The sequence below is a fragment of the Salmo trutta genome, chromosome 12 (genome assembly GCF_901001165.1).
Source record: "Salmo trutta chromosome 12, fSalTru1.1, whole genome shotgun sequence".
NCBI classification, from domain to species: domain Eukaryota; kingdom Metazoa; phylum Chordata; class Actinopteri; order Salmoniformes; family Salmonidae; genus Salmo; species Salmo trutta.
Window position 1 is genome coordinate 51,521,906 of NC_042968.1, and position 12,322 is coordinate 51,534,227.

General features: G+C 46.7%; 1 protein-coding gene across 3 annotated transcripts in view; it reads left to right on the top strand.

The window, feature by feature from the left end:
- Positions 1–12,322, top strand: part of LOC115203763 (protein zer-1 homolog) — a 59,372-nt gene that overhangs the window by 31,458 nt on the left and 15,592 nt on the right. For all 3 annotated transcript variants that reach the window (XM_029768737.1, XM_029768736.1, XM_029768738.1), the window contains 5 exons: positions 5,300–5,745; positions 6,123–6,290; positions 9,586–9,700; positions 11,058–11,204; positions 11,523–11,696. In XM_029768737.1, coding sequence (XP_029624597.1) covers positions 5,300–5,745; positions 6,123–6,290; positions 9,586–9,700; positions 11,058–11,204; positions 11,523–11,696 — 1,050 coding nt within the window. The remainder of the gene's footprint in view (positions 1–5,299; positions 5,746–6,122; positions 6,291–9,585; positions 9,701–11,057; positions 11,205–11,522; positions 11,697–12,322) is intronic.

Below are 12,322 nucleotides of genomic sequence, written 5' to 3' on the forward strand. Positions count from 1 at the left end.
AATGTTTTTCTGTTTGGTATCTTGAATACATAGAATAGGACAGTGATCACTGATGTCATTGCAAAGACACCACTCAGTAAGTACTTGTGGAGGCAAATAAGTACTTGTTTGTCAAAATTAGTGAGGAGTTTGCTGGGTTTCTTACATTAACCTAAGTCAGGTTAAAGCCAAGACGACAAATATTCTTCAAATGATCAGTGGCCTTGGTAAAACAATACAGGTTAAAATCTCCTAAAATAATTAATTCAGATGACAGAAAGGTTTTAAATATTCAGAAATATTATCAACAGCATCTGTTATTGCAGCAGGGGGGTGGGAAATCCCCGCTACAAACACATGCGTATAACCTATAACCAAACACTCAAACTTTTTGGGGATAGTGACACTTATAGATCATGATGCCACATCATGCATCCAGACATCAAGAAGGTCCATCTTTGACATCAAGCTTTGCACGTTTACGTTCAACAGCCCAAGCCCTCTACGTGATTTGAAAACCTAGCTAGTCTCCATATTTGTGAAATTCACAATAGAACTAATAGCACTTGTTGAGAGAACCACTAGCTGCTGGATTGACAGAGGTATTCCTGGATTGACAGACATTCAGGGGAGTTACAGAAACATAAATGAGGGTACTTTGCTGCACTTCTGCGGGACGTAACATGCTTCTCATGTCTGCTGTTGCTAATTATGATAGGGAGGACTGGAGCACTAACAGACCCGGACCATCAGTCTTTAAAACAGTTTGCAATGTTGCTGGAATTAATGCTAGAACCCTTCAGTTAGGTGAATCCTGTCTCTTTTTCCACTGTTTATTTGGAAGTTCAGCTACAGGTGTTAACAGGCTAATGAAGTAGTGTTTCCACTGCTTAAATTGACAGTAACACAACTATGAGGGGAATTGTAACGCCCTGGCCATAGAGAGGGGTTTTTGTTCTTTATTTTGGTTAGGCCAGGGTGTTACATTGGGTGGGCGTTCTATGTTCATTTTTCTATGTTGTGGTATTTCTTTGTTTTGGGCCGTGTGTGGCTCCCAATCAGGTACAGCTGTAGTTCGTTGTTGCTGATTGGGAGTCACACATAAGTAGCCTGGTTTTCCTTTGGGTTTTTGTGGATGATTGTTTTCTGTTTAGTGTGTAACCGGACAGAACTGTTGCTGGTCGTTTTGTTTATTTTGTAGTGTTCATGCGATCCATTAAATATCTTGAAAAGATGAACACATCCTCCTCTGCACCTTGGTCTCATTTTAACGACGGCCGTTACAGAATCACCCACCAAAAACGGACCAAGCAGCGAAGGAAGGAGCAGCACAAGGAGGGGATGAAGCAGCGTGCTCGGGAGGTCATGGCATCCTGGTCGCTGGAGGTGTTGGAGTCAAGGATTGACTGGACATGGGATCAATTATTTGACCACTGCAACTACTTGCAGAGGGAGAGCGACGGACACGGGAGGCAGCCCCCAACATTTTTTTGGGGGGCACACGGGGAGATTGGCGGAGTCAGGCGGTAGACCTGAGCCAACTCCCCGTGCTTACTGGAGGCAGCGCAGTACTGATCAGGCACCGTGTTATGCGGTTAAGCACACGGTGTCTCCAGTGCGCGTTCATAGCCCGGTGCGCTATAGGCCAGCCCCCCGCAAGTGCCATGCGAGTGCAGGCATCGAGCCAGGATGGATTGTGCCAGCTCAGCGCGTCTGGTCTCCGGTGCGCCTTTTCGGTCCAGGTTATCCTGCACCGGCTCTACGCACTGTGTCTCCAGGGTGCTGGGAGGGTCCAGTTCACCCAATGCCTGCGCTCCGCCCGTGCCGGGCCAAAGTGGGCATTCAGCCTGGAGTGTGGGTAAAGAGCCTACGTACCAGAACTCCAGTGCTCCCCCACAGCCCGGTTTATCCTGTGCCTCCTCCTCGGACCAGGCCTCCAGTGGGTCTCTCCAGCCTGGTCTATCCTGTGCTTCCTCCCAGGACCAGGCCTCCAGGGGGTCTCCCCAGCCTGGTGAGTCCTGTGCCTGCGCCCAGAGCCAGGCCTCCTTCATGTCTCCCCAGCCTGGTGAATCCTAGGCCAGAGCCGCCAGAGCCGCCCGCCAGTCCGGAGCCGCCAGAGCCGCCCGCCAGTCCGGAGCGCCAGAGCCGCCCGCCAGTCCGGAGCCGCCAGAGCCGCCCGCCAGTCCGGAGCCGCCAGAGCCGCCCGCCTGTCCGGAGCCGCCAGAGCCGCCCGCCTGTCCGGAGCCGCCAGAGCCGCCCGCCTGTCCGGAGCCGCCAGAGACGCCCGCCTGTCCGGAGCCGCCAGAGCCGCCCGCCTGTCCGGATCAGCCAGAGCCGCCCACCTGTCCGGAGCCGCCAGAGCCGCCCGCCAGCCTGGTGAGTCCTGTGCCTGCGCCCAGGGCCAGGCCTCCTTCATGTCTCCCCAGCCTGGTGAGTCCTGTGCCTGCGCCCAGGGCCAGGCCTCCTTCATGTCTCCCCCAGCCTGGTGAATCCTGGGCCAGAGCCGCCCGCCAGCCCGGAGCCAGGCCTCCTTCATGTCTCCCCAGCCTGGTGAATCCTGGGCCAGAGCCGCCCGCCAGCCCGGAGCCGCCAGAGCCGGCCGCCAGCCCGGAGCCGCCAGGGCCGCCCGCCAGCCGGGCGCAGCCAGAATCGCCCGCCAGGCGGGCGCAGTCAGGGTCGCCCACCAGTCCTCCGGCGCGGCCAGGGGCGCCACCTAAGTGGGCGACGCCGAGGGTGGAGCGGAGGCCACGTCCCGCACCTGAGCCGCCGCCGTAAGAAGGCCCACCCGGACCCTCCCCTTCAGAGTCAGGTTTTGAGGTCGGAGTCCGCACCTTTGGAGGGGGGTACTGTAACGCCCTGGCCATAGAGAGGGGTTTTTGTTCTTTATTTTGGTTAGGCCAGGGTGTTACATTGGGTGGGCGTTCTATGTTCATTTTTCTATGTTTTTGTATTTCTTTGTTTTGGGCCTTGTGTGGCTCCCAATCAGGCACAGCTGTAGTTCGTTGTTGCTGATTGGGAGTCACACATAAGTAGCCTGGTTTTCCTTTGGGTTTTTGTGGGTGATTGTTTTCTGTTTAGTGTGTAACCGGACAGAACTGTTGCTGGTCGTTTTGTTTATTTTGTAGTGTTCATGCGATCCATTAAATATCTTGAAAGATGAACACATCCTCCGCTGCACCTTGGTCTCATTTTAACGACGGCCGTTACAGGAATAGCAGGGTCAAGGCTGGAAGGTCTCGGTTCACAAACCCCTTAATGTCCGACAGCGTTAGTTCAGCTGGTACTGTAAGGCTAGACGTGATAATTGATACCAAAGGGTTTTGTCTTGTACAGTACACCCCACCAGCAGAAGGGAAATTCATAACATAACGCAACTCAAAAAGGTCATTTGTAAATCCATTTTCAAATTGCCCCTATATAATTAAACCAATCAAATTGCGGCCATATATTTCAACTATTCTCAGCCTTTCAGATCTTCGTGAGGGATCAAGTGGGGTTAGGCCATTTATAAGAGCCATATATAGGCTATACACTCACAACCATTTTAAAAGGTACACACACACTGCCTGGGTTAAAAGCTGTGTGTGTCACTCGCTCACGCACACACTCACAGGTACTCATAAAAGGTCAATTGGCTCTTCACCAGTGTATGGTATGATGCAGTTATAATGTATTTTAAGGCTTGTCATGAGCATGCATGACCTCCCTTATCATCTTATTATTAACTCATATTAATGATCCTGAAATGCCATATTTACATAAGTATTCAGACCCTTTACTCACTACTTTGTTGAAGCAACTTTGGCAGCGATTACAGCCTCGTCTGCTTGGGTATGACGCTACAAGCTTGGCACACCTGTATTTGGGGAATTCCTCTCATTCTTCTCTGCAGATCCTCTCAAGCTCTGTCAGTTTAGATGGGGAGTGACACTGCACAGCTATTTTCAGGTCTCTCCAGAGCTGTTCGATTGGGTTCAAGTCCGGGGCCTGGCTGGGCTTCTCAAGGATATTCAGAGACTTGTCCCGAAGCCACTCCTGCATTGTCTTGGCTGTGTGGTTATGGTCGTTGTTGGAAGGTGAACCTTCGCCCCAGTCTGAGGTCCTGAGCGCTCTGGAGCAGGTTTTCATCAAGGATCTCTCTGTACTTTGCTCCGTTCATCTTTGCCTCAATCCTGACTAGTCTTTCAGTCCTTGCTGCTGAAAAACATATCCACACCATGATGCTGCCACCATCATGCTTCACCTTAGGGATGGTGCCAGGTTTGACGTGGCGCATGGCATTCAGGCCAAAGACTTCAATCTTGGTTTCATCAGATCAGAGAATCTTGTTTCTCGTTGTCTGAGAGTCTTTAGGTGCCTTTTGGCAAACTCCAAACAGGCTGTCATGTACAGTACCTTTTACTGAGGAGTGGCTTCCACCTGGCCACTCTACCGTAAAGACCTGATTGGTGGAGTGCGGCAGAGATGGTTGTCCTCCCAGAAGGTTTTCATATCTCTACAGAGGAACTCTGGAGCTCTGTTAGTGACCATTGGGTTCTTGGTCACCTCCCTGACCAAGGTCCTTCTCCCCCGATTTCTCAGTTTGGCCGGGTGGCCAGCTCTAGGAAGAGTCTTGGTGGTTCCAAACTTCTTCCATTTAAGAATGATGGAGGCCACTGTGTTCTTGGTGACCTTCAGTGCTGCAGACATTTTTGGTACCATTCCTCAGATCTGTGCCTCGACACAATCCTGTCTCAGAGCTCTATGCGCAATTCCTTTGACCTCATGGCTTGGTTTTTGCTCTGACATGCGCTGCCAATTGTGGGACCTTATAAAGACAGGTGTGTGCCTTTTCAAATCATGTCCAATCAATTGAATTTACCACAGGTAGACTCCAATCAAGTTGTAGAAACATCTCAAGGATGATCAATGGAAATTGGATGCACCTGAGCTCAATTTCGAGTCTAATAGCTAAGGGTCTGAATACTTATGTAAATAAGGTATTTCTGTTTTTATTTTTAATACATTTGCAAAAAATGTCTAAACCTGTTTTCGCTTTGTCATTATGGGTATTGTGTGTAAATTGATGACACTTTTTATTTTATTTAATCCATTTTAGAATAAAGCTGTAACGTAACAATGTGGGAAAAGTAAAGTGGTCTGAAAACTTTCCGAAGGTACTGTATAAAGAATTATACCTGCAGGCTTTCGGTAAAGTGTTACCAAAACAGGTCAATGTTGCCTTTCTACATCACCAATTCCGGAAACATAGGCTAAACAATGAAACAGTGACTTTCAACGTTTGTTTTGAACTAACACAGCCACTCTTTGCCCCAACCAGGACTTGATAGAGCTCCACCTCACTTACTGCAACAACCTATCAGCTCACAGCCTCAGGACTTTAACCAGATTCCGCCAGACTCTGGTCTCCCTTAGCCTGTTCGGCTGCAGCCGCATCTTCTATCGCAAGGGTGGTGCCCCACTGGCATGCGACGAGGAAGAGGAGGAAGAGAGGCCGGCCTCCAGACAGGCACCGGACACAGACTTCAGCTTCCAGGGCTTCAACCGGCTGCGGCTGCTCAACCTCGGGGGTCTGCCTGAGGAGGTGGACGCTGAGGCTCTGCTCAAGCCCCTGCCGGCCCTCACCTCCCTAGACCTGTCCGGGGTGCCGCTGCCCAAGGCTGCCTTCCTGGCCCACTGGAAGGAGAGGCTGGCCTCACTAGTGCTCTACAATGTGGACCTCTCCGAGGAGATAATCAACACAGTGGTGGAGCTGGGACACCTCAGGTGAGCTGGGAAGGGTGAGGTAAAGGGTTTAATCTTGATAACTGCCTCAAAAATTTTTCTTTTTCGGGCACCTTGGTTCTGGAATAACCATCAGAATTTGCTTGATTTAGAGAGTTCAAGTTGAGAGTTCAAGATATGCTGCAGGATACTGTGTGTGTGTATCATTGTTTGTTTTAAGTCCTAGATCATGGCTAGGTGATGATTATAGATGTAGGGTTTTGAGCAATAATGAATCAACAAGAACTGTTCATCATGATGATGAATTTATTATCTTGAACTCTTAGCTTCTCAAATTGAATTATCTAAATCAAGCAAACATCACTCGTTGTGCAGTAGACTTGTAAAAAATGTTTTACCCTTCTTTCTATGTTCCCTAGGCACCTGGATATCTCCAGAGAGCGCACCTCCAAGTTCAAGATGACCCGTAAGATCCTGACAGCCATTGTGCAGGGCCTAGTCAACCTGGTGTCACTGGACATCTCAGGCCATATCATGCTGAACAACTGCACAGTCCCACACTTCGAGGAGGCCATGGGACGTCCAAGGTGAGCTGCTTCTATGACACTAGCTTATAAACTCAACAAAAAAAGAAACGTCCTCTCACTGTCAACTGCGTTTATTTTCAGCAAACTTAACATGTGTAAATATTTGTATGTACATAACAACATTCAATAACTGAGACAAACTGAACAAGTTCCACAGACATGTGACTAACAGAAATGAAAAAATGTGTCCTTGAACAAAGGGGGGGTCAAAATCAAAAGTAACAGTCAGTATCTGGTGTGGCCACCAGCTGCATTAAGTACTGCAGTGCATCTCCTCCTCATGGACTGCACCAGATTTGCCAGGTCTTGTTGTGAGATGTTACCCCTCTCTTCCACCAAGGCACCTGCAAGTTCCCGGACATTTTTGGGGGGAATGGCTCTAGCCCTCACCCTCCGATCCAACAGGTCCCAGATGTGCTCAATGGGATTGAGATCTGGGCTCTTTGCTGGCCATGGCAGAACACTGACATTCCTGTCTTGCAGGAAATCACGCACAGAACTAGCAGTATGGCTGGTGGCATTGTCATGCTGGAGGGTCATGTCAGGATGAGCCTGCAGGAAGGGTACCACATGAGAGAGGAGGATGTCTTCCCTGTAATGCACAGCGTTGAGATTGCCTGCAATGACAACAAGCTCAGTCCGATGATGCTGTGACACACCGCCCCAGAACATGACAGACCCTCGGTGTAACGCTCATTCCTTCGACGATAAACGCAAATCCGACCATCACCCATGGTGAGACAAAACCGTGACTCGTCAGTGAAGAGCACATTTTGTCAGTCTTGTCTGGTCCAGCGACGGTGGGTTTGTGCCCATAGGCAATGTTGTTGCTGGTGATGTCTGGTGACGACCTGCCTTATAACAGGCCTACAAGCCCTCAGTCCAGCCTCTCTCAGCCTATTGCGGACAGTCTGAGCACTGATGGAGGGATTGTGCGTTCCTGGAGTAACTCGGGCAGTTGTTGTTGCCATCCTGTACCTGTCCCGCAGGTGTGATGTTCGGATGTACCGATCCTGTGCAGGTGTTGTTACACGTGGTCTGCCACTGCAAGGACGATCAGTTGTCCGTCCTGTCTCCCTGTAGCGCTGTCTTAGGCGTCTCACAGTACGGACATTGCAATTTATTGCCCTGGCCACATCTGCAGTCCTCGTGCCTCCTTGCAGCATGCCCAAGGCACGTTCACGCAGATGAGCAGGGACCCTGGGCATCTTTCTTTTTGTGTTTTCCAGAGTCAGTAGAAAGGCCTCTTTAGTGTCCTAAGTTTTCCTAACTGTGACCTTAATTGCCTACTGTCTGTAAGCTGTTAGTGTCTTAACAACTGTTTAACAGGTGCATGTTCATTAATTGTTTATGGTTCATTGAACATGCATGGGAAACAGTGTTTAAACCCTTTATAATGAAGATCTGTGAAGTTATTTTAATGTTTACAAATGATCTTTGAAAGACAGGGTCCTGAAAAAGGGCCGTTTCTTTTTTTGCTGAGTTTAGATGACACGCAAAGCATCTACATTTGAAGTCGGAAGTTGACATACACCTTAGCCAAATACATTTTAATTCAGTTTTTCACAATTCCTGACATTTCATCCTAGTAAAAATTCCCTGTCTTAGGTCAGTTAGAATCGCCACTTCATTTTAAGAATGTGAAATGTCAGAATAATAATAGAGAGAATGATTTATTTCAGCTTTTTGTTTTCATCACATTCCCGGTGGGTCAGAAGTTTACATCCACTCAATTAGTATTTGGTAGCATTGCCTTTAAATTGTTTAACTTGGGTCAAACGTTTTGGGTTGCCTTCTACAAGCTTCCCACAATAAGTTTGGTGAATTTTGGCCCATTTCTCCTGACAGAGCTGGTGTAACTGAGTCAGGTTTGTAGGGCTCCTTGCTTTGCACATGCTTTTTCAGTTCTGCCCACAAATGTAGGATTGAGGTCAGAACTTTGTAATGGCCACTCCAATACCTTGACTTTGTTGCCCTTAAGACACTTGCCACAACTTTGGAAGTATGCTTGGGGTCATTGTCCATTTGGAAGACCCATTTGCGACCAAGCTTTAACTTCCTGACTGATGTCTTGAGATGTTGCTTCAATATATCCACATAATTTTCTTTCCTCATGATGCCATCTATTTTGTCAAGTGCACCAGTCCCTCCTGCAGGAAAGCACCCCCATAACATGATGCTGCCACCCCCGTGCTTCACGGTTGGGATGGTGTTCTTCTGCTTGCAAGCCTCCCCTTTCTCCTCCAAACATAACGATGGTCATTATGGCCAAACAGTTCTATTTTTGTTTCATCAGACCAGAGGACATTTCTCCAAAAAGTACGATCTTTGTCCCCATGTGCAGTTGCAAACCGTAGTCTGGCTTTTTTAAGGCAGTTTTGGAGCATTGGCTTCTTCCTTGCTGAGCGGCCTTTCAGGTTATGTCGATATAGGACACATTGTACTGTGGATATAGATACTTTTGTACCTGTTTCCTCCAGCATCTTCACAAGGTCCTTTGCTGTTGTTCTGGGATTGATTTGCACTTCTTTCACCTAAGTACGTTCATCTCTAGGAGGCAGAACGCGTCTCCTTCCTGAGCGGTAGGACGGCTGCGTGGTCCCATGGTGTTTATACTTGCGTACTATTGTTTGTACAGATGAACGTGATACCTTCAGGCGTTTGGAAATTTCTCCCAAGGATGAACCAGACTTGTGGATGTCTACAATTTTTTTTCTGATATCTTTGCTGATTTATTTTGATTTTCCCATGATGTCAAGCAAAGAGGCACTGAGTTTGAAGGTAGGCCTTGAAATACATCCACAGGTACACCCTCAATTGACTCAAATAATGTCAATTAGCCTATCAGAAGCTTCTAAAGCCATGACATCATTTTCTGGAATTTTCTAAGCTGTTTAAAGGCACAGTCAACTTAATGTATGTAAACTTCTGACCCACTGGAATTGTGATACAGTGAATGATAAGTTAAATAATCTGTCTGTAAACAATTGTTGGAAAAATTGCTTGTGTCATGCACAAAGTAGATGTCCTAACCGACTTGCCAAAACTATAGTTTGTTAACAAGAAATGTGTAGTGTGGTTGAAAAGCGAGTTTTAATGACTCCAACCTAAATGTATGTAAACTTCCGACTTCAACTGTATGTAGTGCTTATGAAGAGTTTATGTTTGCTCTATGTTCATGTGGATTTCAGCATCATCCTTTGTTATGTAAATAGTAGGACTGGTTGATGTATTCTCTGTACGTTTTCCATGTTATGTAAATATGACGGACTCATGTCTTCTTTTTCTTTTTTAGTATCGAGCCCTGCAAGAGCAGCATCTACCCTTTCCAGGAGCTAAAGAGGCCTCTGCAGTTTCTGGGGCTCTACAACACCACCCTTTGTAATGTGACACACATCCCTGCTTACAAGGTAAAGTTTGACCAACCCCGGTCCTGGAGAACTACTGTGTGCATAGGCTTTTGCTCCAGCTCATCACTATCACCCCTAATTCAAATATTTTCTTATCAAGGTCTTCGTTCAGGTCCATGATTAGCCAAATTAGCTGTGTTACTACAGAGCTGGAAAAAATTCTAGAGGAGGGTTGAACCAGCACATCCAGTCAGTCTCTAAGAGGGTTGGCTACACCAGTAGTTTTGCATGATGTCTACTTTAGACATCATCAATCTGCTATTGTGAAGTGGAACATCTAGGAGCAACAACAGCTCAGCCGCAAAGTGGTATGCCGCACAAGCACATAGAACGGAACCGGCGAGCGCTGAAATGCGTAGCACATAAAAATTGTCTGTTCTCGGTTGCAACACTCACTACCGAGTTCCAAACTGCCTCTGGAAGCAACGTCAGCACATAATGGTTTGTTAGGAGCTTCATGAAATGGGTTTCCATGGCCGAGCAACCGCACACAAGCCTAAGATCACCATGCGCAATGCAAATGCAGGGTCCATACAGAAATGGTTTGTTGAGATTGGTGTGGAAGAACTTGACTGGGCTGCACCGGTCCCTGACCTCAACTCCATCAAACACCTTTGGGATGAATTGGAACGCCCACTGCGAGCCAGGCCTAATCGCCCAACATCAGTGCCCGACATCACTAATGCTCTTGTGACTGAATGGATGCAAGTCCCCGCAGCAATGTTCAAACATCTAGTGGACAGCCTTCCCAGAAGTGTGGAGGCTGTTACAGCAGCAAATGGAGGACCAACTCCATATCAACTTCATATTAACCCATGATTTTGCAATGAGATGTTTGACGAACAGATGTCCACATACATTTGGTCATGTAGTTTATTTAGCAGATGTTATTGTGGGTGTAGCAAAATCAACAGTAACTCTTGAACCGTTCAAGCTAGAGACACCAAACCAACTTTCTCATGTTCAGGCTATCCTAACTTCAAATTCTAGAACATGTATCAACTATAACGATATACATTTTGTATACATTTGCATAAAATAACCCACCAACATTGTCTGGAACCGTTCAAGCTAATGTACCAAACGAAGTTTCACATGTTCAGGCAATCCTATCAGTCAATCGATCCCTCACAAGCTAGCATGCACACTAAATTTTATTCAGGAAATGTACTTCTAGTTTTAACCATGTTCATATTTTGGGTTCTGATGGGGTAGGACAGTTGAACTAAGCTCATGAGGCATGCATAAGTTATATTTTTCAAGAATCAATGGGTATATATCATAAGTCAAAATAATATATGTAGCAGTTGATGATTGCCCCTTAAGTACATCATCTGTCTATCATGTCTGTGTTCAGGTCACAGGCTCTAAGAATGAAGACCAGGTCCTGAATGCCATCGAGGTCTACACAGAGTTCCGCCCGGAGCTGGCCCACCGAGCGATCAACCAGCTGTTTGATATCGCCAGGATACAGCATTGCAGCCAGCTATTGCGGGCACTGCAGGTTAGGGGCTTTTTTGGTTTAAATTGAAGTAGGGTGTCTCAGCATTTCTCTTCAAATAAATGCTTCTTTAATGCTTTAGAGAGCGTAAGAGCCCGGACATTTATTTACTTATCACACCCCTGTGGTTTTCTGCTTTATAAATGAAAGTCGCACACTCCTTTATAATTTTGCAGTGAACGTCAAAGAATAATGGAGTGTGCGGCTTTCTTTTATCTTTCTCAGTTACCTGTATTCCTATTCAGCACCTCAAGGGTTTGCGTTCTTTATTCCTAAACCCCCCTTGTGCTATAACCCTTCTGTCTTGTCGTGATCAACCAGCTGGTGATCGCTGCACTGAAGTGCCACAAGTACGACAAGAGCATCCAGGTGACGGGCAGCGCGGCCCTCTTCTACCTGACCAACACAGAGTACCGCAGTGACCAGAGTGTGTGGTTGCGCCGGCAGGTCATCCAGGTGGTGCTCAACGGCATGGAGCAGTACCAGGAGGTCACGGTAAGGTCACAGGGAAGGGTCCAGACCTGGGTTCAAATACATGTGTATTTGAGAATCTGGTATTTAAAATGCTATTTCTGTGTATTGGAGTTTAAAAAAAATATATATACACAGCTCAAAACAAGTAAATTTATTTGAGTATTTGAATGGTTATTTGTAAAAACCAAATAATCTGCCAAATTGTATTTCACAAAACCTTTGTTATAACTCAAGCAGAGTTTGAAGAAAAATATTAATTGGCAAAGAAACTACAGGCCATGAGTAACTTGGTCAAAAGAATGGCACTGATTGGCCTATAGGTGGCGCTGTTATAAGCAGTCTCACTTAAATCCTCATCCATCACCTGTTTGACTGAGACACTTCAAACTTTGCATGTAGGTGTCTCATCATGCTGAACAAATTAAATGTACCTCTGGTATATCTCTAAACCATAGGGCCAAAAGACACCAAATGTGGAATGTACAGTGCATTTGGAAAGAATTCAGACCCCTTGACTTTTTCCACATTTTGTTACGTTACAGCCTCATTCAAAAATGTATTTAAAAAAAAAATATATTACTCATCAATCGACACACAATACCCCATAATGACAAAGCAATTTTTAGGGAAAAAAATACAATTTTAAA